Below are 26,917 nucleotides of genomic sequence, written 5' to 3' on the forward strand. Positions count from 1 at the left end.
CTCAGGGCGGACACTCAGACCACAAGGCCACTGAGCTGGTTCCTGATACTTCCTATTAAAGTGTTTGCTAATATAGCTGACAGGAAATAAGCTAGGTTTCAAACTGTTCACTGGCAACACAATTCCGTGAAAACCGTCTATAGGAGTGGAGCTGCTGCCATAGCAGCAGTATAGTATATGCAGCAGCCAGTAGATTATCCAGGCCTTGCATTCCAGCTGAAGGTTAAACCTCTCCCTACCATGATTTAATACGTACTTGTCTGTGTTGCTTATGAATTCCAGAGACCCTGACGGCCGCCATGTGCTAGCGAGGGAAATATTTCAAGCCGTGTGTGTATGTCTGTCCGTATGGGTGTGTGTGCTATTTCAGCACCGCTAATGTGCGTTCTTCAGCCCGCTGTTTCTGATATTTATCTGAGGGCCGGGGGTCATGTTGCCTCAGTGTTTCCCCAGTATGAAAGTCAAATGAACGAAATATTGAATTGGGAGAGATAGAGAGAGGGGTAAGAAGGGGTGCGACGAGAACAGTTGGAGAACAGTTTCACGAGTGGTTGGAGTTGAACTGCGGAGGTTTGGAGGTCCGGGGGATTTCCGTAGAGCTTTGGGAGCCATCTGTCAAAAATCCAAACCATTTCCTATCTCTACTTCTCCCGTCTCTCTCTCTCTCTCCATCATAACATCTGCTTTTCTTTCTCCCTCTATCTCGCACAACCTGTCCTCGCTCTCTCTCTCCTCGCTGTTTTCCCTCTATTTCCCCCTCATACGCCCCCAGATCTTCTCCTTTCTCACACTCTCACTGTTCCCCTCGCCCCGTCTTGCTCCCATGTGTTCATACAACATATAACAGCACAGCTGCAATAAATAGATTCCTGAAGAAACATCTGCATGTACAGATTTGCTTAAAACCTGAACCCAACTCCCCGAAAGAAGCTATGGGATCTGGATAAGTGACCCATTTGATGGTTGAGGGAAACATCTGAGGTTCAAACAGCAGCTCCAGTACTGCTTGATCCAGTTCAGGATCATCTGACAGCCCAGGCTCCATCTTTTTGACATATCACGTTGGTCCACAACCCAAAGACGTTGTTTCACAAGAACGGCTTTAAAATAGTTAGAAGGTAATGTTTGTTTGTTGTGTTTGTCAGACCACTAGAGGTCGCCACAAGTAGTTTAACGTAACGACAGTCTGATTTTGAAATAGGTCGCGGGCAAGTATGGGGAACTTCCTCGTCTTTCAACCGAGAGAGCCGGGTTCGCTTCCCGACGGGTTTCCGTTTGTAACCATAACCCAAACCTAACCAAGATGTTTTAGTTTCCTAACCTTAACCAAGATGTTTTAGTTTCCTAACCTTAACCAAGATGTTTTAGTTTCCTAACCTTAACCAAAGTGTTTTAGTTGCCTATAACCTTAACCAAGTTGTTTTAGTTGCCTAACCTTAACCAAGTTGTTTTAGTTGCCTAACCTTAACCAAGTTGTTTTAGTTTCCTAACCTTAACCAAGTTGTTTTAGTTTCCTAATCTTAACCAAGTTGTTTTAGTTTCCTAACCTTAACCAAGATGTTTTAGTTTCCTAACCTTAACCAATATGTTTTAGTTGCCTAACCTTAACCAAGTTGTTTTAGTTGCCTAACCTTAACCAAGTTGTTTTAGTTTCCTAACCTTAACCAAGTTGTTTTAGTTTCCTAATCTTAACCAAGTTGTTTTAGTTTCCTAACCTTAACCAAGATGTTTTAGTTTCCTAACCTTAACCAAGTTGTTTTAGTTTCCTAACCTTAACCAAGATGTTTTAGTTGCCTAACCTTAACCAAGTTGTTTTAGTTGCCTAACCTTAACCAAGTTGTTTTAGTTGCCTAACCTTAACCAAGTTGTTTTAGTTGCCTAACCTTAACCAAGTTGTTTTAGTTGCCTAACCTTAACCAAGTTGTTTTAGTTTCCTAACCTTAACCAAGTTGTTTTAGTTTCCTAACCTTAACCAAGTTGTTTTAGTTGCCTAACCTTAACCAAGTTGTTTTAGTTGCCTAACCTTAACCAAGTTGTTTTAGTTTCCTAACCTTAACCAAGTTGTTTTAGTTTCCTAATCTTAACCAAGTTGTTTTAGTTTCCTAACCTTAACCAAGTTGTTTTAGTTTCCTAAGCTTAACCAAGTTGTTTTAGTTTCCTAACCTTAACCAAGATGTTTTAGTTGCCTAACCTTAACCAAGTTGTTTTAGTTGCCTAACCTTGACCAAGTTGTTTTAGTTTACTATAACAAAAGTTGTTTTATTTGCGTGATGTTTTCAAACTAACAATTTGTTTTCAAATGTACATTGAGATTCTACAATTTCAGAGAGCCGTTTATTGTGAAACTACAATGTCTTGGATCACGTTGAGTCTGACAGTTAGAAAACACCTTTGGAGTGACCTTAATGATCGCATCACGGTTTCATAGTTGCTGACGTTTCCACGAACTGATGATTTGGGCAAAGACAAGACGGTTTCCCTTCAGGGATTCCAGACCTTGATGGTGGCGTCTGCTGCGATTGACAGGGTTTCCTGATCATTAATCAACCAATAGAAGTCATTCATCATGTTGATGGCTGACAGCGGCCTTCCTTTCCAATACTCAAATAGCAAACCCATGTAACACGCAAGTCACTGGGATTGCCTGCGATAATTGGAGCTGCTGTTTATCGGTCAATATCTGCAATTCATGTGCAATACAAAGCTTATTACTGCTGCTACTTCTCATGTACCCTGGACATATTTTGTAAAAAAAAAAAATTAGGCTACCACACTTTGTTGTTAATACTGTTTATATCTTCATATCTGTTAATATCTTTGAATCTTTTTATATCTTATATTTGTTTATATTTTGTATATTTCTTGTAATTTATTGTGTTCCTATAACGTACTTGTGCCCCAACCACACCAAGTCAATTTCCTTGTATGTGCAAACATACCTTGCCTAAAGAATTCTATTCTATTCTATTCTATTCTATTCTATTCTACTCTTTGGTTATTGTGTTACACCATGGTTTATGTAATGTGATATGCACGGTACACTAATATGCTTCAAAACCAATACTATCCCTGGATGTTCATAACTTTTCTTTTTGTACTTTGAAAAGTCGACATTCCTCTTGGAGCTCATAGTTGGAGTTCTCATGAATGGTTTTCCTACAAGGGGAACGAGGAAAGCCCAATAGATTGAGAGGCTCAAGGGCACAGCCTCTTGGCAGCCATATTGTCCTTTTCTTATTACCTGTAGATTTATTCCCTTTCATTTATTTAACCTTTGTTTAGCTAGGTTAGTGCTGCTGAGATACAGCATTGAGACCTGGCCAAACAAGTCTAAGTACATTTTCTGCTATTCAAAGTAGCCTATGAGTATGCTACGTCTCATTCTATTCACTGATAGACAGTCAACTAATACTTGAATGATACGACGTTTCAGTCAAATGGATTCGAGTTCACAGGGAGATTTCCCCCTGTGTGTAATTTGTGTCTGCGTTCCTGACATAAGCTTATTAGATATAATGAGCCAGATTAGATGCAGGAGATTACGTATTATGGAGACCATATTTGTTTTGAACCATGTGCTTCCTTTATCTCCTGCAGATGGACAGAAGAGGAAGAAGTCTCTGAGGAGGAAGCTGGACTCTTTAGCCAAAGAGAAGAATAAGGACAAAGGTACACCAAGTTCCCTTAGAATACCCAGTGCAATGGGTTCTGTCTCCCTCGCTCTCTCTCTCTCTCTCTCTCTCTCTCTCTCTCTCTCTCCCTCCCTCCTTCCCTCTCTGTTACTCCCTCCCTCTCTCTGTCCCTCCCTCCCTCCCTCTCACACACTCTCTCCCTCCCTCTCTCTCTCTCCCTCCCCTCCCTCATCCCCCCTCTTCCTCCCTCTCTCCCTCTCTCATCGCTCCCTCCCAACCCCCTCTCTGCCTCCCTCTCTCTCTCCCTCCCCTCTCTCTCTCTCCCCCTCCCTCCCTCCCTCTCTCAGTCTGTGGGCCCCACCCCTGAGGCAGGTGAACATTCGAGGTTATAAAAACACAGTTTCTGTTTACTGGGCCTGGACGGTTTATATTTAGCTTAAGTGGAGGGACTCCTTGTAAGGGGACTGGCTCTGAGAAGCGGCCACTCTGCTGCACTGAGCAAAGCATATTTGGCAGAGAGAGAGAGAGGATCTGAGGGAAAGGAGAGGAACCGGGGGGGAGGGAATCAAAATCAAATTAGTAAGAGTTATTGCCGATCTCAGGCCAAATCCCTCCACCCCACCTCATCCCCATCGCTACATGCACATACACACATCCATTCTTTCTTTCTGTTAGCCTGAAATGCTATTATCAATAACTTTCTCATGGTAGAGTTTGTACGTGATTTTTGTATGGGGATTTCGGTTAAATGCATGGAATCAGGTCTGTGGTTAACAAAAGTTTATGAAACAGTGAAGTTTGTGTTCAGCAGGATAATCTTTACAAACGAGGAGCACTTTTTTGACCTTTGAAGTAAATGCGTTTTTTCAGAAAACACTTGAAAAAAGTGGTCCTCGTTTGTGAAGATTATCCTGCTGAACACAAAATTCGCTGTTTCATAAACAGTCTGTTAACCACAGACCATTATTTCATGCATTTAACCAAAATCCCCATACAAAAATCCCATTGCCTTTCTCCCCTACGAACCAGCATGGCGGCAATTTCTGGCTAAGCCTACAAAAAGACATCATCCCTGCAGTACTCTATAGAGTGATATAGAGATAGATAGATAGATAGATAGATAGATAGATAGATAGATAGATAGATAGATAGATAGATAGATAGATAGAGAGACAGTGAGATGGAGAGATGGAGAGATAGATAGAGATAGATAGAGATCTATAGAGTTCTCCAGGAATGAGTCTTATAGGCTGCTTTCTCACTGGGAAGGATTGAGTGTGAATCCACATGTACTGTAGATGTTGTCACGGTATTAATACAGCTATCAATATCTTATGGCAAATTATTAGGTCCTATTACAAAAAATAAATAAATAATAACAAACAAAACAAAAAAACAGTCTTCATCAATAACAGGTCCTCATCTCCAACTTCCGAGTCCGAATGTATGAATGCTTAAGTCCAAGTCCGAGTCATCAGTGCTCAAGTTCAAGTCAAGTCACAAGTCCTGAGAGTGAGGACTCGAGTACTACAACGCTGGTCCACAGGAATGTATTGGTACAGTAAATATAAAGGTGGCTAAACTATGACCTAACAACCGACCACCAATATAATCAACATTTCCAGAAAAGCATTCGTTTGTGTGTTTTATTTTTGCTGGATCCCGAACGGGTCGACTAAGGATGCTTTCACACTCAGGACCCGGGAGCGGAACCAAGCACACTTGCCCCCAAATTTGACCCCAGGTGTGGTTCGTTTCATGAGTGTGAACGTTGCGTACCGTGACAGGGTCCACTTGAAAAGGTGGTCTGAACGCTTTGGCGTGCCCGGGGATGGAACACTTGCGAATGTGAACGCCAACCATCCCGAACCACATAGACAACACACGGGCGAGGATACACTCCAGGCATATTTGATGACACAAGTGTACTCTGCAAGTGTTCCATTCCGTTCCGGAAGAAATGTTGTAATGTGAAAGCTGATCAGCGGGGGAGAGGGGGGGGGGGGGGGGGGGGCAATCATACTCGGGCACGGAATGGAAGCAATCGTTCCCAGTGAGAAAGCACCCTAAGAAACATATCAGGGGCTGACTGACTGACTTGCTGACTCCCCATTGTTTAAACACACATGCATGAGTGTTGAGCAGTAGCGGCAACAGTCCGGGTCCGGCTTAACTAGGTTTGCCTAGTCTTGTTTCCCTATCCTATCAGATCCATTTAACTCTGCTTTGATATATACTAGTAACATTAAGTCAGTCTATAAATCCTGGTGTAAAACTAAGTTTAGTGTAGGTTTTTGCCTGGCTGGCAGAGAGAGAGAGAGAGAAAGAGAGGAGGAAAAAGTTGGGCTCTTTGATGCAGCCACAGTAATCTGAGCTCCCTGTGTTGAGAACAGACTCTGGTCAAACAGTATTATATATTGGCAAATTGAGTATATCAGATGGGTGACTTTTTGCCCTACAATACTACTTATACTATCGGGCACTTGTTGTATTGTCCTACAGTATATGCCGAAAACCCCAAACGTACTTCAAGCAGGTGAAAACAAACAGAAGTTCTTTACTACTCCATCTAGGTCAGTGATTCTCAAACTTTTTCACGTCAAGGACCCCTAACCTGCACAAATTAGACCACAGATCCCCATTTGATAAGATTTTTGTTTTTTAGAGTGGATGTTTCATGACGTGTCAGAAAGTGTATGCAACCCATGATCAAAATAGTCATACATTCTGTCATTGTGTTACTTACAGTATCAATGGAACTAGTGAAAATAAATGATTCATCTTTTTGCTCCCGACCCCCTGGAACCCCCTCAAGGAGCCCTGGGGGGACCCCACTTTGAGAACCAGTGATCTAGGGGTTGTATGTGAGAGACTTTCTGCATGGACAGAGTAGGTACAGCTCCAGGCAGCTAATATAAACACACTATAATCACATATAAAAAAGTGCTGAAAATCCGGTGTTATTCCTAAAACACTGGAATGTTTCAAAAGTGATGGAGAAAATTTGATTTATGAAAATCTGACATGGCCTGTAAGCTAAAGTGTGGTTTGGCCATGAACGCACAGCGAGGCACGGTGTGCATTACAGTATGTGGGCATCATGCGATCCAGATTATGCATGCCCGTGTGTGTGTGTGTGTGTGTGTGTGTGTGTGTGTGTGTGTGTGTGCGCATGCGCGTGTGTGCATGTGTGTGTGTGTGTGTGTGTGTGTGTGGCTGCGTATTACATAAGCCATTGTGAGGCTGGCGAGCAAATTGGTTGTGGCACTGTGTTAGCGGTCATGTCCCTCCTGAACCGCAAGCCTTCACTTGTGGTTGTTGGATCCAAAAAGTTTCTTCCTTGCTTTTTCTCACACACATGTGCTCACACACACCGAACAGCTGGCCTGTTTTTCTTCAATTTTTGGCTCCGGCTTTGAGGTTCTGGTTCTGTACAGTACAGGCTGCGATGGCTTTGTGGTTCTGGTCCTCTACAGTACGGGCCGCGGCGGCTTTGGGGTTCTGGTTCTGTACAGTATACTACGGGCCGCGACAGCTTAGCGTGACGTCATTTTTCTCCGGAGCGAGAAATCTCGAATGTCCTCATGCACCTGTGAGCAGCAGTGTTGGGCAAGTTACTTTCAAAATGTAATATACTACATATTACTAGTTACTTTAATTTGAAAGTAATAGGTTACTTTACAATATACTGTCTGTGTAGAGTAACCAGTTACTTATTACACTACTTTTGTATTACTTTCACCAAAATAACTGCAGTAGCAGAATGACATTGCCGCCCCGGAACCATCCCGAAAAAGAATTTAAACCGTCCAAAATTCTAAATGTTATCCTTTTCCTTTGTAATTGTCCTCTATAGTGGTTATTTGCATAAAAACACACAATTCGATTAGGAAGTGATTGTATCTTTATTTAAATATGTGCTTTGATTAAAACAAATGTAACTCAATTTGTAACTTCTGTTACTTGACAAAGTAACTGGTATATTACTGAAATCCTATTAGTAATAAGTTATTGAGCTAAAAGTAATATATTACTTGTAATATGTTACTTTTGTAATGAGGGTGAGCAGTAAAAAAAATTAAATAAATCGAAACATCTTAGGCGAAGAAGCTCACCGTGTCTTAAAGGATGGGTTTTCCGTGGGGAATATGAATATATATTAAATCTCACGCCCCTAAGGTTTTCGAATCCGTTGAAATTTTTGAAATTGGTTATTAACTGCCATGCCTATCAAGCATCTATCACATTATTTCCATGTCGCTCTGACGCAAAACGCGTCAGAGCGACAATCCCCGCCTTGCGGAAGTCGTGCACCTATGAACTACAACTGTTGTGAGCCATGGTCCCGCCTCTAGAGGTCCTCCACGCCCCTTCAGAGGTCTGAAGAAAAACAAAAAGGCAGCCATCTTTTTCAACCGCATAGCCTCCTGTAGCTAATATTAGCTTTCCATAGTTCCTTGCAAACTAACCCGATCTCGGGAACGGAAGCACGTACCGACACGGGACTGGCGGCATTGGAAAGCTCGTCAAATTTTACATCTAGTAGTAGGTGGGTTGAAGTAACGAAATCAACGCTGAGCAATGTACCCGTTTTTACACATTTTTACAGAAAATAGTTACCACATCAGATGCGCGTAACTCCTACGAAAATGCCTTAAAATGCATGAATTTTTTTTTATGAAGACATCTCCCGACATATATACTTCAGTTTAAATTTGGTGCAATTTGGAGGCAATTTTATTTTCGATTTATTTCTTCTTCTCTCCATTTATTATTGTCGAAGCCTTCTTCTTCTTCTTCTTTGATTTTTATGGCGGTTGGCAAACATATATGTGCATTACCGCCACCTACTGGAGTTTGATATCAGCCAAATGGCGGAGGGGTGGGCATGGAAACGAAGGCCACGCGAGCCCAGTGCATTGTGGGAAATGTAGTATTTCGAGTCCCCGCACCCGCACCTCCCCCCCACCACCCCCCCCCCCCCCCCACACACACACACAGAGTGGATTTCGGTTGATATCTCTGTGAGTAAACCTCCAATTTCAAAAATTTCAATGGATTCGAAAACCTTAGGGGCGTGAGATTTAATATATATTCATATTCCCCACGGAAAACCCATCCTTTACGTGGGTTTAATGCGTACACGAAACCATTTGTCGATTAATGTTGGCAGTACATCACGCAGTAGCGCTACAGAAAGTAAGCACTGTAAATTACAACATGGTAGAAAAAGAATGGCCTTTTCTTCTGCTTGCTTTTATGGATCGTCTGCATCAGATGTGAGTTGGAGGTTAGTTGCTATGGTTTTGTTTGAGCAGAATTTTGAGTAAACAGTTGAGGGGGGGGTAGGTGGAACAAAGCGATGAGAGACTAGGAAGATCACACGCTATAGCTGTTAATTTGATGTGCCAGCAGTGCAGCTGCTTCTAAAAATGACTTTCAGAGACAACATAACGCTTGTGGGTGAGCAACTCCGATCAGGGGTGTTTCCGAGTTGGCTTATTTCCCCCTGTGATTGTTGACTTTGCGTGATGTCTCATTGGTGGAAAACAGCTGTAGAAGTAGTGCTTAAAGATTCTTAATGGAGCCCTTCTTCTTAATGTGATGGTAAACATGTGTGGTGATGCTTTTACGGCGCGTCTGGTAACACGCGAGCTCCGACAGAAGCCATAAAGAGTTTAATTGGAGGCTTGTTTGATGTTGATTATCTCACACTGAGTGAGTTCATAGAGTCTGTAAACGGCTATTTTTGGACGATCCCATTACCACAGTCTTCTTTTTTTCATCTTTTTTCCTTCTCGTTTTACAGCAACCTTTATACTTTTCTAGAGTGTTGTCATCTTGATGTTTTATCCAACTTTCGCCTCCCTTCCAGAATGTGCTCCCCAGGCCTTCAGCATACCTCTGTCCCAGGTCATTGCTAATGACAGAACGCACAGGCAGCGTCAGGACGGCTATCGCCAGGACCCTCCGCAGCGTGACGAGCACAAGGACCCCTCCGACCTTGTCTCGTCCATTTTACAGGTCTGTCTGTTCATCTATCTATCTATCTATCTATCTATCTATCTATCTATCTATCTATCTATCTATCTATCTATCTATCTATCTATCTATCTGTCTGTCTGTCTGTCTATCTATCTATCTATCTATCTATCTATCTATCTATCTATCTCTTATGAACCCTCTGTCCTGCAGTTTGCCACCAAGCGGCCGTCCAACAAGGAGCTCTCCAGCAGTAACTCCTCACTGAGTTCCACGTCGGAGACGGCCAACGAGTCGACGTCACCCAACACGCCCGAGGCTCCACCGCGGGCACGCAGGAGGGTGAGTCACTCACCGCCTGCTAGTGATGCACGGGTCACCCAGAACCCACCGGGTCCCGCGGGCTGGCCTGCCCCACAGGCGGGCTGGGTTGGCAAATTATGAAAATATCGCGGGTGCGGGCGGGCCATTGTAATCTGGCTACACTCACACACAAAATAGTTAACATTAGTGATGATACTTACATCAGGACATTTCTATAAGTCCTACAGTTACGTCTGGACCAATCACCGTACACTTAAGGCCATATCTTATGCGCAAGGGCAAATCTTTGCTAGTTTCTAGCACTCAAAATCTCAAGATTTATTTCCTTTTAATGACCACTGGGTCACTGAAACACATCCTTTGATGTACTGACCCAGTGGTAATTAAAAGAAAAGAAGGGAGATTTTGATTGCTAGAAACTAGCAATCAAAATGGCGTTCTAAGGACTAACATCGTTCCCAGTCCCTGCGGTGTGGACACGAAAGTCCCTCCGGTCCGAACGCCTTATGTGTGTGCTTATGTGTCCATGAGAACGGAAGGAAACAGCAAACATGGGAAAAACAAGTTGTCTGTTTTCTATCTATCTGACTGAATCACGTGATTTTCCCTCAGGGCGGCATGTCAGTGGACTCCATCACGGACTTGGACGATAACCAGTCCCGCCTGCTGGAGGCGCTGCAGCTCTCTCTGCCCGCCGAGACGCCCAGTAAAAAGGAGAAGCACCGGGACAAACGGCTCAGCCTCAACCCCATCTACCGCCAGGTGCCCCGGGTGGTGGACAGCTGCTGTCAGAACCTGGAGAAATATGGTGAATATCTACTTTACCAGGCCGTCCTCACAAGGAAAACGACAACATTGGTTGAATTTCAAGCGGGTAAAAATAACCGGTGTTTAATAATGCGGCCTCTTGTGGTCATGTGAGTAAGTAAGTGCGTGCGTCCTGCCTTACTGATGCAACAAATATTGTGAACACCTACAGTATTTCTTGAATTGTGTGATGCAAAAGTATATGCTTCTGCAATGATATAGATCTTTGTCATGAGGACACATTTTACTCTAGGCTTAAAAAGTGCATTGTTATGGAACGTTTGTTGATGCATAATTGGCACAACCCCTCCTTTTTAACCGGGGCGGCTGCACAGAATGAGTAGCAGCTGTATGCGCTAGGGCTGGCTGGGCGATAATCCAGTACCATCGTTTCTCATCTATTCAGTACCATCATATCATACCAGGTAATTATAAATGATAATAACTACTAATAATAACTACTCCGCTCATTGGCCTCATCCATGCACTCTTCCCTACTAGGTACTGTCAGCTCCAGCATGATTAGTTGCTTGGTGGACTCTGAAACAAGGATCATGTCTAGTCGAAGCCTTGTTGGTGTTATCCGAGCTGGGAATTTCAGCCCAGGTCCACTTCCGGTGCCGGTGCCGAGGAGACCCGACTTTGCTCTAGTCTAGGTTGTGAGGGGGCTTCTCTCCGGCTCTGAGGAACGTGATGGTCTCTTTGGCTTGTGGTGGCCCTTGCTGGTGTTGATGGCCGTGGCTACAGTGTACACTATCAGTGACTGCCTTAAGCACCTGGTCATGGCACCAGTGATACCACCCATCTCCGAGGGCTTTTGGGCAGCAGCTGCTAAGGAGGTTTTTACAGGGACCCTCTTCCGGAACGAGAGCAGGAAGGTATATCACTTCTGCCCCAGACGTGGAGGGTTAAAAAGGATTGAATTGATCTTTGCCTGCTCTCATAATGCTCCTCATTTCCTCCTTAACACATTGTTAAAATAATATCTTAGTATTTACATTTTTGAAATTCTTCTTCTTCATCTGTCCAGGTTTGCAGACGGTGGGGATCTTTAGAGTGGGAAGCTCCAAGAAGAGAGTACGACAGGTGAGACTCCCTTCAGTTTTCCTCACCTAACACACGTTTGCTTGACCTTTTTATGCCTCCGCTGGCGATAGCCAGGCCGGAGGCATTATGGATCCGGGTTGTCCGTCCGTACGTATGTCCGTCCGTCCGTACGATGTTTGTTAACGCGATATCTGAGGAACGCCTTGATGGAATTTCATCAAATGTGCCTCAAACATCGACTAAGACTCAAGGATGATCTGATTAGATTTTGGTGGTCAAAGGTCAAAGGTCAAGGTCAATGTGACCTCTCGAACGCCATTTTCAAGCTTGTTAACGCGATATCTCAGGAATGCCTTGATGGGATTTCATCAAATTTGCCTCAAACATCGACTTGGACTCAAGGATGAACTGATTCGATTTTGGTGGTCAAAGGTCAAAGGCCAAGGTCACTCTGACCTTTCGAACGCCATTTTCAAGCTTGTTAACGCGATATCTCAGGAATGCCTTGATGGAATTTCATCAAATTTGCCTCAAACATCGACTTTCACTCAAGCATGAACTGATTCGATTTTGGTGGTCAAAGGTCAAAGGTCAAGGTCACTGTGACTTCTCTAATGCCATTTTCAAGCTTGTTAACGCGATATCTCTAACGCAAAAGATATCGATATCTAATTGAACTGATTCAATTTTCGTGGTCAAAGGTCAAGGTCACTGTGACCTCATGAATGCCATTCCCAAGTTCATTAAAGCGATATCTCAAGAACGGCTTGATGGAATTTCTTCCAATTTGGCTCAAACGTCGACTTGGGCGCAAGGATGAACGGATTACATTCTGGTGATCAAAGGCCAAGGTCACTGTGACCTCTCCAACGCCATTTTCAAGCTTGTTAACGCTATATCTCAGGAATGCCTTGACGGAATTTCATCAAATTTTTCTCAAACATTAACTTGGCCTCAAGGATGAACTGATTCCATTTTGGTCAAAAGTCAAAGGTCAAGGTCACTGTGACCTCTCGAATGCCATTTTCAAGCTGGTTAAACGCAATATCTTAGGAATGTCTTGACGGAATTTCTTCCAATTTGCCTCAAATGGTGATTTGGACTCAAGAATGAACTAATGGCGGAGGCATAAATCCGCGGTGCGGTCGTTCAACCAAAGCACCTCACAATACCACAGATATACCATATAATCAGAGCTCATTTCACATTGTTTTATGTCCTGCTTTTCACCCTTTATTCTGAGAAGCCTTTCATGGATAGCATAATGCACTTCACCTAGCCCACTTAGCAAGCTGCCATATTGCATAACCTGTTTGTTTTCCATCCTTGATTGGCAACAACAACAAACAAAAAGAGCCCCCTATGAATAGATGCAACAGCGACTGATGACAAAGAGAGACGGCTCGCTCTATAATGCTGCATTTGTTATTTTCTTCATTCTGACATCCAGTTTGGTCAGTTGGGGGATACAGTGTGTGTGCGCTCAGACGCATATTCACTTGTTGGTAACTTGGTTCTTAAGGGAGGAGAGAACCTTATTTATTCACTTTCACAAGTCATGTTTTTCAAGCCGGTCTGGATATTTGAGTCACACCAGACTTCTGTAACCTGCCGGTGAATATCGCCTCAGTTTACAGTGGCAAATCAGGAAATCTGTGTTTTGTTTTCCAACCAAACAGTGACGTATTTTTCCTTTCGATTTTCTGTTGATGCAGTTTTGAGTTTCTCTAGGTGGCAAACGAAAAGAAAGAAAAACTTTGCTGCTGCTGGAAATGGAAAATGCATAATTTCTTGTGTGCTTGACAATTTTTCTCAGGAAAGACTTACCAGACACTGGTGTTTAGAAATATAGAACCTTCCATGAACTGTGTTTGTGAAGCAAAATCAACATTTATTCACATAAAAAAATAAGAAAGTATTACTTTAAAGTCCTCACATTGTTTTGTATATCTTCTTCCTATATGACTAAGGAAGGGCCATGTAATTTATACATTGCAGACGTTAATGTTCCTCTCCCTCTGCTTGATCAGCTCTTCATTTTACCATTGCAGATCTTATCTGACACTCTGTCAGCTGAATCAACATCCATGAAAGCTTTGTTGCGGTCTTGAATATGTTTTGTTTGCTAAGCCTTTTTCTTCTGAAGAGATTACAGTAAAAGTATATATTTTCACAATGGAATTAGACAATAAAAATACACCCTGTGTGACAGCATCTGTTAGCTATGTGATTTCTGCTGATTCAATACACATATTACAGTAAATAAATAACCTTGTGACAATTAGTTACACCACAAAAGTGTGAAACTGCATTGGAAACAGGTGGATTTATGATCTAATAATTTTATATTTTACATTATATTTTCACCTTTTAAGAACAATACAATTGTTTAATGGAATATGCAACTGAATTACTTTACTTCTTTTCTTTTACAGTGTACATAGTGAACTGGGCCCAAATGATACTATTTTTGTCAAATTAATATGAGGCTATTCTGAGCCATCTAACCCTATATATATATATATATATATATATATATATATATATATATATATATATATATACAGAGAGAGAGAGAGAGAGAGAGAGAGAGAGAGAGAGAGAGAGAGAGATAGATAGATAGATAGATAGATAGATAGATAGATAGATAGATAGATAAATATAGATATATAAACAGTAGTTTTTTATTATGAACTAGTAAATGAAATGAATGAGATTATATTAATATGTTATAATTGCCTGTAGATCTGCAAGATGGAAACATATCTGATATACACATTTTATATCGTGGGTCCATGATACATTTTGCATTTTCTGGCCTGGCCTGGCCTGATGTTGGCCAGTATCAGCTTTTAAGCATTTGCCTTCACAAAGTGTCAACACACTGCAACATGATAAGAATGAACCACTTTATTAAGTTGACCTGTAATGTTAAAAGGTGTAAAGTGACGCAGGTAGATCGCGAGCCAGTGAGCACTTCCTGGATGGCCCATGTGCATCTGTCATGGTGCGACAATAGACTCTTTAATCCCGTGGAAGTCAAGCAAGAGTCAGATTGCAGATGAGAGAGTTTGGACTGAGAACATACCGGGTCACTTAGAGCAGTGGTTCTCAACAGGGGGTCTGGGATCACCAGGGGTCCTTGATCACGGGGTCCTTGAGGGGGTTCCAGGGGGTCCCCAGCAAATTCATAAACTGTTAAGCACAATTACATCATGTAGAAGAATGATGTAATCCTGTCCATCTCTTGCTTTACCTCTCTCTCTCTCGTCTCTCTTCTAGCTGCGTGAGGAGTTTGACCGCGGGCTGGACGTCTCGCTGGATGAGGAGCACAGCGTCCATGATGTGGCCGCTCTGCTGAAGGAGTTCCTCAGGGACATGCCCGACCCCCTCCTCACCAAGGAGCTCTACACCGCCTTCATCAACAGCATGTGTGAGCCAGACGGTCCCTTTCTTTTCCTGTACACCTTCTCTTGTCCCCCGCCTCTGTCTTTGGTTCCTCACATATGTACAACATGGACATATAAAAAAAACATATAAAAACATGGACGCAGCCACGGGGAGTCCCATTTTGCAGCCTCGACGTTTGATCGTCGCCATCTTGGTTTTTTGGAGTGAGAAGACAGCTGCACGATCACTGGACAGGCGACCTGTCAATCACGTCCCAAAACATAGTTTACTCTAAATGGGACCATCATTTACAAAATGAACATCATGCGCTATTGAAGAAGACTTGAAAATGACGATTGAGATGTAAACTCAGTAGGAAAGTTTTTAACTCTCTGAGGTCATAACTCAAGTATGAAGTAGCGTCATTTTCCCATAGACTTACATACAATCTGACTTATTCGCCCCCCTGCTGGCTATTAGAAATGATGCAGGTTTAAGGCACTTCCACATTGGCTTCATTTCAGCTGTGGAGTTTGCCCCTTGGTTCTACCCTGAATGCCATGTACTGTACGTTCTCTATCATCTGCCTATCCATATTCATTGTCCTCCTCTTTCTCCTCCTCATCCATCCTGGTCTATGTTGCAGTGTTGGACCCAGACGAGCAGCAGAGTGTGACCCAGCTCCTGATCTACCTGCTCCCAGCATGCAACAGTGACACTCTCCACCGCCTGTTGGAGTTCCTGTCCACCGTGGCCGACCACGCCCATGACCGGCAGGACAAAGACGGACAGGAGGTGAGTGCTACTTTCCAAGTTTCTACTTTCTGTTTGTCTGCAGGATATCTCAAAAAGTTTTGAAACGGATTTTCACGAAACTTAGTAGAAAGGTTGGTCATGGTCATCCACGCTCACTGGCCAAAAGGGGGTGTGCCAAATGCAGTAGCGGCTGGTGCATTTTTGTCCAGGGAGGGCTATACGATGGGGTTGAAATCAATATGATAATCATAAGGATTCTTCTCAATATCAATATCATATGTTTCACGTATGCAAAATCAGTGTTCATCTCATTGAACTGAATGGTGATGTCAAACAAACCTTATATTTTCAAATAATATTCCTGCCATACCTCATTTGATCAGTTTTTAAGTAACATTTGCTTGTCATCATCAATTTAGACAGCAAAAATGTCACTATTAAAATAACTTCATATCATCACGATGATTCCACTGAAAGACAACAATAATAGGCTATTGAATTATCGTCCACTCCAGCCCTAAATCAAGCAAGTAGTAACGGACGTTACTAGCTACTAGAAACGTCTGAAAAAGACCCGAGTGTATTTTCTTCCTCTGTCTGTAGCCTGTTGTTTAATGGCGAGCTCAGGGTGATCTGGTCCAAGCTCTTTCACTCGATGCTTCTCCTGTAAAGTCCGTCTCTCAAACGTTTTGAGTGACTTCACAGAATTTTCTTTCTCCATTCTTGCAAAACGTCTTTTGTGTTTTATGGCAGTTAAAAACAAACTTCTTTGCTTCGCGCGCGTGCTGCAGGAAGACAACAAAGCCGTCGGCGTGGGACTGCTACTAGTGTTTATATATACTGCGTCGCTACCCATCTACGTAGCCTAGCCTACGTCACGACACTCACTCTACCTGACCCCTCCACCTGGTCGCTAGATACGTGTGCCCAGAGCCCTCCCAAATCCCTTTGTTTTTGAGAGTGAACAGCGCATGTGCAACTACACAGATCCTGATACTCTAATGATCTGCACTGGTGGAAAACGGAAGTAAACCAGAAGTCCCCAGACAGCGTCCGTGGCAATTCGGTGCAAGAAAATATTGACCCAAAAACAGTAGCCTACACATGTAGATCATTATGAATCTACATATTTATTGCAGATTATATACTCACTATCTAAAATTCACCTCGCTCATAAAAAAAAATAATATATATATATACCATATTATATATACAGTATAACGTTTCATTTTCCCAGCCAGGTACTCTTGCTCCATGTGGGTATAGGTGGGGCGGCACCTGGTGCCCTCTAGTTGCCGGCCGCCACTCGCCAAATGGGCGTGTCCATTTACAAAAAGATGCTTAACTTCCAAACAGATTCACGTAATGCCACAAAACTTGTAGAAAGCTTGGTCATCGGCCAAGGAAGAACTGGGAACTGGCCATTGCCATTGCCACGCCCCTTTTTGGTTAGTGGCATCACAAAACTTTGTAGACAAGTTGGCCATGCGCCAAATTACAACTGATTAACTTTCCACGCCCACTGGCCAAAAGGGGGGGGTGGAGGGTATTCGTGCGTGGCCAATCACAAAAGGCGCCGGATTCAGATCACAACACAAAACTTTGTAGAAAGGTTGTGGGCCAAGGACGAACTGAGTAACTTTCCGCACCCGCTAGCCAAAAGGGGGTGTGGTAATGGGGTTAGCCAATCACAAAAAGGCACCTACGTTCCAAACAGATTCACGCGACACCACAAAACTTTGTAGAAAGGCGTGGCGGAGGTATGCACTCTACCGAGTGGCCTCTAGCTACTTCTAAGTCTTATCCTACAGTGTTGACCATGTACATTAACTTGCATAACACCTGCAGCCTGTGCTAACACACACACACACACACACACACACACACACACACACACACACACACACACACACACACACACACACACACACACACACACACACACACACAGACTCTAAGGTGTGAATGAGCAGCTCTCTAGCACGTTGTTTGCCTTGTGCTTACCTCACGGGAGGGAACTGGCAGAGAAGTGACAGGAATCACTGTTCAGTTGGTGTAAACACATATTTCCCCGTGCTTGTCAAGCCTCTTAACAGTAAGAGCATTGATGTGGGATCGCTAAACAGGTTCTCTTTGATATTCACATCAATTATGATCTGCAAGGCTAGACCTACTCTAGACTCAGCTCTCAGTCCACTCACCAAACGTCTGGAAACCGAGACTAGACCTACTCCAGATCAGAGGTCTTGAAGTGAGAGAGGCGCAACTTTTGATCTCAAGGCTGTAGCATATGGGGAAACACTAAATAACATATGATTAATATATACCATAAGGTCACTATAAACTCACTGAGTGCCACAGACACACTCCAAGTGCCTATATTATAAGATTATTATAGAGAGTTTCTGTTAGGGAAAGGCTGTGGTTGTACATCAAAACCTTTCCATGGATAAAGACTGAAATAGAGTCACATGCATGTGACAAATGATCACATGAGATCACACTGTATCACTGTAATACATCAAATCATGATGGCTCAAAGACAAGATGCACACTGTAGTAGACTGTACCTAAACTTAATCTACAAAACTCAACATTACCCTATATATTACTACAGTATTACCCCCAGATTACAAATGCAAATCCAATTTTTTCCGTATTCTACTAAGATACTACCAGGATTTAAGAAAAAACGGTAAATACTGAGGCTAGAGGCTGTGTTTTTGATCCTGTGACACTGGACATGAGGGGAGTTGATGTTGTGGTGGTTCACATACTAGTGTTGAGTTCTGCCTCACTTCCTCTGGCCTTCTATACTTTCCCATTTAATGTGTGTGTGTCTGTGTGTGTGTCTCTGTGTCTCTGTGTGTGTGTGTGTGTGTGTGTGTGTGTGTGTGTGTGTGTGTGTGTGTGTGTGTGTGTGTGTGTGTGTGTGTGTGTGTGTGTCTGTGTGTGTGTGTGAGTGTGTGTGTGTGTGTGTGTGTGTGTGTGTGTGTCTGTGTCTGTGTGTGTGTGTGTGTGTGTGTCTGTGTGTGTGTGTGTGTGTGTGTGTGTGTGTGTGTGTGTGTGTGAGTGTGTGTGTGTGTGTGTGTGTGTGTCTGTGTGTGTGTGAGTGTGTGTGTGTGTGTGTGTGTGTGTGTGTGTGTGTCTGTGTGTGTGTGTGTGTGTGTGTGTGTGTGTGTGTGTGTGTGTGTGTGTGTGTGTGTGTGTGTGTGTGTGTGTTTTCCTCTCGCGACTCCATGGCTCTAGTATCTGTATCTGAGATCAGGACAGGAAGTCGGGGCATTTCGCGCTCGGGCGGGAACAACACAGCGACACTTTTTTTGGCGCTCATGGTTCTCAGCGCTCCTCTGGGACTGGGAGAGGAGAGGGAGGAAACAGGGACAGAAGCAGAGGCGGGAAAACGCTCCAAGCTTTTAAAACGACACTTCCTTCTAGGCTTAAAAGTAGACTCGGTTCTCAATCTCTACCCTCGCTTCGCTCAACTAGGCTGAAGACTTTTTCCCAGCTTTCATTGTTAAAACTGGGAACAGGGAACCGCGGCGGGAACGGAACACTTGCGAATGTGAACGCCAACCGTTCCGAACCACATAGACAACACACGGGCGAGGATACACTCCAGGCGTAGTTGATGACGCAAGTGCACTCTGTTCCGTTCCCGAGTGCGGAAGAAATGTTGTCATGTGAAAGCTGACCAGCGGGGGGAGAGGGGAGGGGGCGCAATCGTACAGTACTCTGGTGCGGAACGGAACGGAACAGAACGAAAGCAATCGTTCCAAGTGAGAAAGCACCCTTAGGGGACATTCACACCAAAAGCGCTTTTTCAGTCAGAAGAACGCTATGAAAATCATGTCGAGGGCGCTTCTATTGTGCACAAAACACAGCGCACGGAGTTTTTTTTTTGCGCTTCGTTTTATTTTCCCCTGCAGTCGCGCGCACTAGAGTTGAGCACACAACGACCACACGGACAGTAGCCAGCTGGTGTTGTCTGTTTGATGTTGTTCACTGTCAACATGAAAGCCAGATTATTGCCAATTCTGGCAGCAGCGAGGTTGAGGATCCCTCTGGGAGGAGAAAATGTAGGAGGAGTAAAAGTCGAGCAGCGCGCTTTTCCTCCAAAACATTTTCAGCTTTAAAACGCCCAACGTAAGACTAGCAACCACTTTGTGGAAGCTAATGGGGATCCGAATAAAGAATAAAGAATAAAGAATAAACACCAGGTGCGTTCCTTGAAAGAGGAGCACTTCCAACATGTTTTTCCAGTCTAACATTTTGAAGCAAGTAAATTCCTAAAACCCTTGCAGGAACTCTTTGATTCCGTGGTCCAATCTGTAACTGCCGTGGCTTTGTTTACATTGTGATTTAATCAATTAAAGATGTCTCTTCCACTTTAAAATTTGCTTTCTGAGCTTATAAAGACTCTGCTGCATGAGAGCTCTTTAGCGCATGTTTTCCATCTACGAGGCAAACCCTTCAAGAACATGTGTTAACGTAGCCAAAATGTAGATGGCTAGAATAGAACAAGAAGACCTAACATTGAGGCGGAAATGCATCCAAGAGACATTGCATATACAGTATAATGAGATTGAAAAAAAACATCCTGGAGGTGGCCAGAGAGGCTTTTAGCCACATTAACAACAAAGTGTAAAACACCTAACCTGACACTGCCAGATGGGGGCGGTATTGTTTTCACGAACACAATACCGCCCCCGTCTGGCAGAGTCAGGTTATAAAACACCATGATGAGTCTCTAAACCAAATATAGCAATTACGGAACATGATCCAACCACAAGTGTATAGTAAGCAAGTGGCAAGCAGCTCACATAGTAGTAGTTTATTGTAGTTTCCTTTTGTGAGGAAAAATAGAAATCATTAGCCCATCAGTAGCACATTCACTTCTGTACCCCTAAATTGACACAAATCAGACCGCAGACTCCCCTTTGACAAGATTTTGTCCTAGGGTCCCCCATCAGATTTTTGCTTTGAGATGTTTACAGAAAGTGTATGAAACCCATGACCAGAATAGTCATAAATTCTGTCATTGTCTTACTTATGGATGGAATTATATTAAAAATAAACAATTCCCCTTTTTGCTGGGGACCCCCTGGAATGCCCTCAACGACCCCTGGGGGGGTCCCCGTAGCCCCACTTTGAGAACCACTTGTCTAGTTTCCATTTCCCCCAATCATTTTGCAAATGAATGCTGTGTACTGTATGTCATTTATTTGGCAACATCGCTTGTCCATTTCGAATACAAACTACTGTACAAACTTGAAATGAACCGCTGTCCCAGCCAACAAAGGCGCCCTCAACAAGAAGACACTAACCTGACTCCGCCAGATGGGGCGGTATTGAGTTCACAAATTCACAAACAAAATGTGACACAGCCTCCATCCGTCTGGCAGCGTCAGGTGAAGAAGACACGGCTGTGACAGGAGAGTTTACGAGGGATCATTTCCTGGAGAATACTTTCACTTCTCCCGGAGCTGATTGACAGTAAGCAGAGCGTAACGTAATGCTGCACTGATGTGAAAACACTCGGCTCTGGCACCACGACGCCACGATAAAATAGAAACTGACACAAGCAATGAATGCTTGGTGTTTACGGTGATGTATTGTCCGTCTCCGTGGAGGTTGTTTTTCATACTGTACAAGAGGCTGCAAACAGCTTCTTCTGAAGGGAGGGATCAAGTTCCCCCCGATCTCTCTCTACTTTTAACCCTTTATTGTCTGGTGATGCGAAAGGGAGTTTGAATCCAAATTCCTGCTTTTGAATTACAGATGACAGGGAACAAGATGACGTCCCTGAACCTGGCCACCATCTTCGGCCCCAACCTGCTCCACAAGCAGAAGAGCTCCGACAAGGAGTTCAGTGTGCAGAGTTCGGCCCGGGCGGAGGAGAGCACCGCCATCATCGCAGTGCTGCAGAGGATGATCGCCAGCTGCCAGGCCCTCTTCCTGGTCAGTATGTCCATGGGTTTCAGTCAGGTGACGTTTTTGTTGTGGCAGCCATCTTGAAGACCGAAGGGCAGCGCATAACTATTTGGTACCCGTTTAAGTCTATGGGAGGACTGTTCAAACCATAATGCCCTCTTTGAACTCTAACTACTCTTTCATACTTTGTACTACAAAGTCCAACTTTAAATGTTTTTTTCTTTTACTTTTTCAGAAATCACATTTTAAGTTGTACAGGCTACTTTTTGCAACCTTCTGTAATGGGATCAGTAAATTCACACATTTTAAAACTGTAACAATTCACACAACTTTAACACTACATACATATATTATACATCACACTCTTCAGCTACTTCTGCTCTTACTCACAATGTCCAAATATATGCGATGTGATGTAGTTTGACACTAGTGTCCCACTCTATTTACAATTGCACAGCAAATAGAGGGCATCTTGTTGTTTCAAATTGGTCCTCAAGATGGCGCCATAACAGTTGTGTGATGTCAACGATCATTGAGTGTGTGTGTGTGTGTGTGTGTGTGTGTGCTTACAATTTTCACCCACTTCCTCTTTTGATTTATCTTTTGTCCCTCTGTCACACACACCTGCACTCATTCACTCCGTCACACGCACTTTCCCTCTCACATTCCTGCGTGGGCTTAAAGTAAAACAATATCCCAGCGGCTTAGCAGACAATGGCTGTGTCTTAGCCAATGAAAACAGAGCTCCACCTGGCTTAGCATGGACAGGCAGCAATAAGACAGACAGACAGAGGAAGGAGGACAGGTGAGAGAGAAAGTGAGACGGAAAGGAAAAATGACAGACGGATGAGACCGAGTGCGTTTGTAAGCAAAGAAAGAAAGAAAGAGGAGATAGAGAGACAACACGAGCAGTGGGCGGGTTGTTAAAGGTGTATTTGCGGCCAAGCTTAGAGTTGCTAGTCCCATCGGAGTTCCACATCAGAGGGAAGCTTTCAATTGGTGCCAAAGGGCTAACTGGGTCCACTGTTGTCCTGATTTGAACACAGAGAGACTTCTGTCAGAATGGCCCGGGAACTTTCTTCAACATACTCTGACCTCGTGATGTGAATGAAGTTGCCTGACACACCTACATTAGCACCAACAGTCCTGTAGCCTGTACTACGAAGCTAGTTTAATGCCTTATCCGAGTAAGTTTGAGTTTAAACCTGGTTTAGCCGTACTACAAAGCAAGTTAACTTTCAATCACCATGGCAACTGACGCTGCAAAGCTAACCTGGTCGCGACCAGGTTAGCTTCAGAGGATAAGATCAAAATCCATGACAGACCCATATAATCGGCTCTCTGGAGTCACTCACCGTTCATATAAGATCGCCATATGAAAAATAGATTGCAGTCAACTGAGAATATAACAAGAAAAACATTTGTGGCTCTGTAGGCTACATAATTAAATTAAGCCTACTTACCACTTTATGTCTTAACAGCTCAACTATGCGTGGAGAAATATGATCACTATTAATCACCGCAGCGCATATCATAGGCTAAACGGAGCCTCAAATGGAGTGAGGGTGATATTCTCCTACATGCCAGAAAAGCCTATACATATAATATAGATGGGATAAATATGGGATAGCCCCAATACTAAATATGCAGGCTTCTTGCATGTTTCAGCTGGAACTGTGTCCTGTAGGCTGTATGCCAATATATGAGCAAAAATAGGCTAGTTTTTATCAATGAAAAGTATGCCCGCATCGTCTCAATTCAGTCCAGCAGTTTTCTCTTTTATATTAGGATATCATTATTATAGCCTATATATGAATTATTCGATCAGTGCAACCACACACACATAATGAGTGATAGAGATCATTATTCATTGAGCATGCTTTCTAAATCTATGGTCTAAATAGGCTTACAGATTGTGGAAATTTATAGACTGAGATTACACATTTAATGTACATTTACACTCGCACAAAGCTGTAGGAGACAGAAATCGCTGATCAAAGTAAATCAAATGACTGATGTGAATACAAGCTGCTGCTTTAGACAGCCCTTCAGCAGACTATCCAACGCGGATTTTCATTCTGACATTAAATCGCGGATACATTAAATATCCGCTAAAACTCTGATCATGCACTGCGCTTCATTGAACGAGGAAATGGGTGTGGAAATGGGTGTGGGCGTGGATAAACTCAGCTGTTCATAATGTGATTGGCTAGTGCACCTCTTTCGCGTGGACGCGCGCCTGTGCACGAGCGAAAAACGTGCGCGTGCACAGGCAGATCCCAGGTCCACTTACCTAGTAAAAAACCAGCGTCGTAGTATCAGTTAACTAGATAGCTTTGATCCTGTTCAGTCAAACCAGATCAAAGGGACTTATCGCGGATCTGTTAAACTAGTTTCGTAGTACAGGGCTCTGTTCTAAAACTGCCAGCACCTCCCTTTTTGATGGAACATACCTGCCAAAGCTAAAAGTATAATTGGCAGATGCTATTTGGACCTGGATGTAAATAACTGTGGGGCTATTTACACCCCAATTCAGAAAATTATTAGAATGTATTTTATATTTAAAATTTTAAATATAACGAAATGTTTCTAGAGCAAGGCGGGGTAAATCCTGCCTTATGTGCTTCATATGGGGGGGGGGGATTTATAGACTCGGCTACTTCCGAGGTGCATGGGGAAAGGTCTCAGGAGGTCATAAACTCCAGCAACACTTGTCGTAAATACTTGAAATCTGAAAATACTGTATGTTCATGTTCAAGCAACATTCAGAGAAGATTGCCCTGAAGGTTGGTGAACAAGCTTGGTTTGCCCTGAACAGGCTTAGGACCTGTGTCAATATAGCTTCTTTTGCTAAGCCCCAGCGTCTTTTCTCAGTTATTTCCAATGCGGGCACCTGTGTACTTTCCAGCGCTCCCCAGTGTACTTCCAGGGTTTAACTGCCAGGAACAGATGCCACATGGACACACGCCCTTTGTTGCTAACAAATTATAAGTATTTAGTGATCCTAAACGGTTTGTTATATTGAGTACATTCTTCAACATCTAAACTTGCGTATTATGAAAAGAAAAGTGAAAAAAGTTTTATTTGTTTATTTTCTCAAGAAACAACCTTTCATCTTGATTTGTGCGATTTCACAGTTGCCTACTTGTTAGCCCGCATATTGTTTTCCACTGTTACTGATCTTGCAGTTGTCACAACACCATGTTTCCTTTCCTCCTCAGACTTTGCCATTTTTGTTTCTGAATGTTATCTTGAAGATTTGGATGACAGGATAGCACAATCTCTAAGCAAGGGAAGTCATTGCAGTCACTGGCTTGCAACTAAGTCAACAATGAACATCGAATAGCCTACTCCCCCGCTCCCAAGATACTTAGAACCATAGGTGTAGTGCCGGTAGAACGGGGGGGGGGAACGGCGTTCCCATACTTCTCCAACGGGTGTTTTGTGTGTGTCAGTGTGTGTGTGCATGTCGAGCCAATAAAACGAGTGAAACTTGGCAACGTTGTCATTCGTCCTATATTTAAGGTGGGCTGAATTATTCACACAGCATCAACTCGCGGCTTGAAGAAAGAAGGAAACATTCCACCTTAACTATATTTAAGGTGGGCTGAATGACTCACACAGCATCAACTCGTGGCTTGAAGGAAAAGGAAACATTCCACCTTAACTAGCTACAGCGCGGGGGAAACCTCAGTTTAATAAAAGCTATACTGAAACAGCTAGGCTACTGGCTTTTTCAGCATCAAAATATATTTTTTCCCCCCAGTAGCCTACCTCACTTTAACACTTTCAGTGCCACGGCCCTTGGGCAAAAGGTTGCTTGCTGTGCCACATAGGCCGCAATGCATTTTAAAACAGTCATATAATTTTTTTAATAATTACTATGTAAACACTGAACACGCACAAATAACGATGAGACTCTCTTCTATCACCTGCAAAAAAAAGTTTATTGATCCCATTTTCCGTTCTTTAGTTATGAGCCGGAGAAGATAGCCTGATTGAACGAAAAACATACCTTTTTTTCTACGAGCTGAGATAACGAGCCTTTTGTGAAATTAAACATTTCAAGCACATCTCTGACTCTGAAGCTAATTTTCTGATGTCTGGGTCTGTCTGGGTGAAGTGTATGCTGCTCTGCTGCTCTCCGTGCTCCCCCCCCCCCCCCCCCCCCTCAACTGCACACGCCTCCTGGGTGTGTCTTATGTGTCTGGTGGCTCTCAGTCTCTGCTGAGTTTGCTGCGCACACACAGTGAATGGTGCGCGATATTCAGCTTTTTGGTTCCGCGTGTGTTTGTCACGGGCTGGCATGCTTCCAGTTCGGAATAATAATGCTGATTATGTGAATGTGCTGTTTGCAGCGTACATGAAGGTGCTCAGTTGTGACAGCGGATGCTGCTGCTCTGGGCACAGCTGGCGTTGTGCTCGTTGTGCTTCTGCACGTCGATGCATACGGACGGATGCGATGCGATTTCCTCCTTTTTCCCAGTGACTATTTCTGTGTGTTTGGCTCCTTTTTCTCTGATCAGGAGAGTGCTGTCGCCACCTAATGGGTTTGTAAAATAGGTTATCGACCTCCAATAGCTACAATATTGTTAGAGGCGACGTAAGAAGCTTAGATCGACACCCCCCCGTCAAAAAAACAATTTGGAGTTATGACGCCATTTGGCGTCGCTGGCACTGTACGGTAAATTTCTAATGACGCCATATGGCGTCGCTGGCACTGAACGTGTTAACAAGTAAAGATGAAAAAGGCAGCCAAACATCCTTTAATTTTTCGGACAAGCTGTTAAAAAGGTACTTTTACAAGCATGAAGAAACTGTTAAAAGCGTGTTTCTTTTCAACACGGTTGAATCAAAAGTTAGCGTTAATCAGCCCATTGCAATTTGCATCGCCAGAATTCGCCACAAAATTCTAAAAATGCCGGCCGCCATGCCAAATGATGATCAATGCCTTGTGCAGCTTGTGTGATCGCTGGTTGAGAGATTGTTTAGCTGTTTGTGTTGATAACTGACTGCTGAGTCTGCTCAGCTGTGCCCATATACGT

General features: G+C 43.4%; 1 protein-coding gene across 1 annotated transcript in view; it reads left to right on the forward strand.

Moving 5' to 3' along the window:
- Window positions 1-26,917, forward strand: part of LOC310773838 (rho GTPase-activating protein 6-like) — a gene marked incomplete at both ends in the record, with an annotated part of 167,868 nt that overhangs the window by 137,617 nt on the left and 3,334 nt on the right. The window contains 8 exons of the mRNA XM_083633807.1: window positions 3,598-3,669; window positions 9,508-9,656; window positions 9,828-9,956; window positions 10,551-10,746; window positions 11,776-11,831; window positions 15,075-15,225; window positions 15,829-15,977; window positions 21,720-21,899. Of these exons, the coding sequence (XP_083489933.1) occupies window positions 3,598-3,669; window positions 9,508-9,656; window positions 9,828-9,956; window positions 10,551-10,746; window positions 11,776-11,831; window positions 15,075-15,225; window positions 15,829-15,977; window positions 21,720-21,899 (1,082 nt within the window). The remainder of the gene's footprint in view (window positions 1-3,597; window positions 3,670-9,507; window positions 9,657-9,827; window positions 9,957-10,550; window positions 10,747-11,775; window positions 11,832-15,074; window positions 15,226-15,828; window positions 15,978-21,719; window positions 21,900-26,917) is intronic.

Source organism: Poromitra crassiceps, assembly GCF_964638095.1.
Source record: "Poromitra crassiceps genome assembly, chromosome: 3".
In the NCBI taxonomy this organism is placed as follows: Eukaryota; Metazoa; Chordata; class Actinopteri; order Beryciformes; family Melamphaidae; genus Poromitra; species Poromitra crassiceps.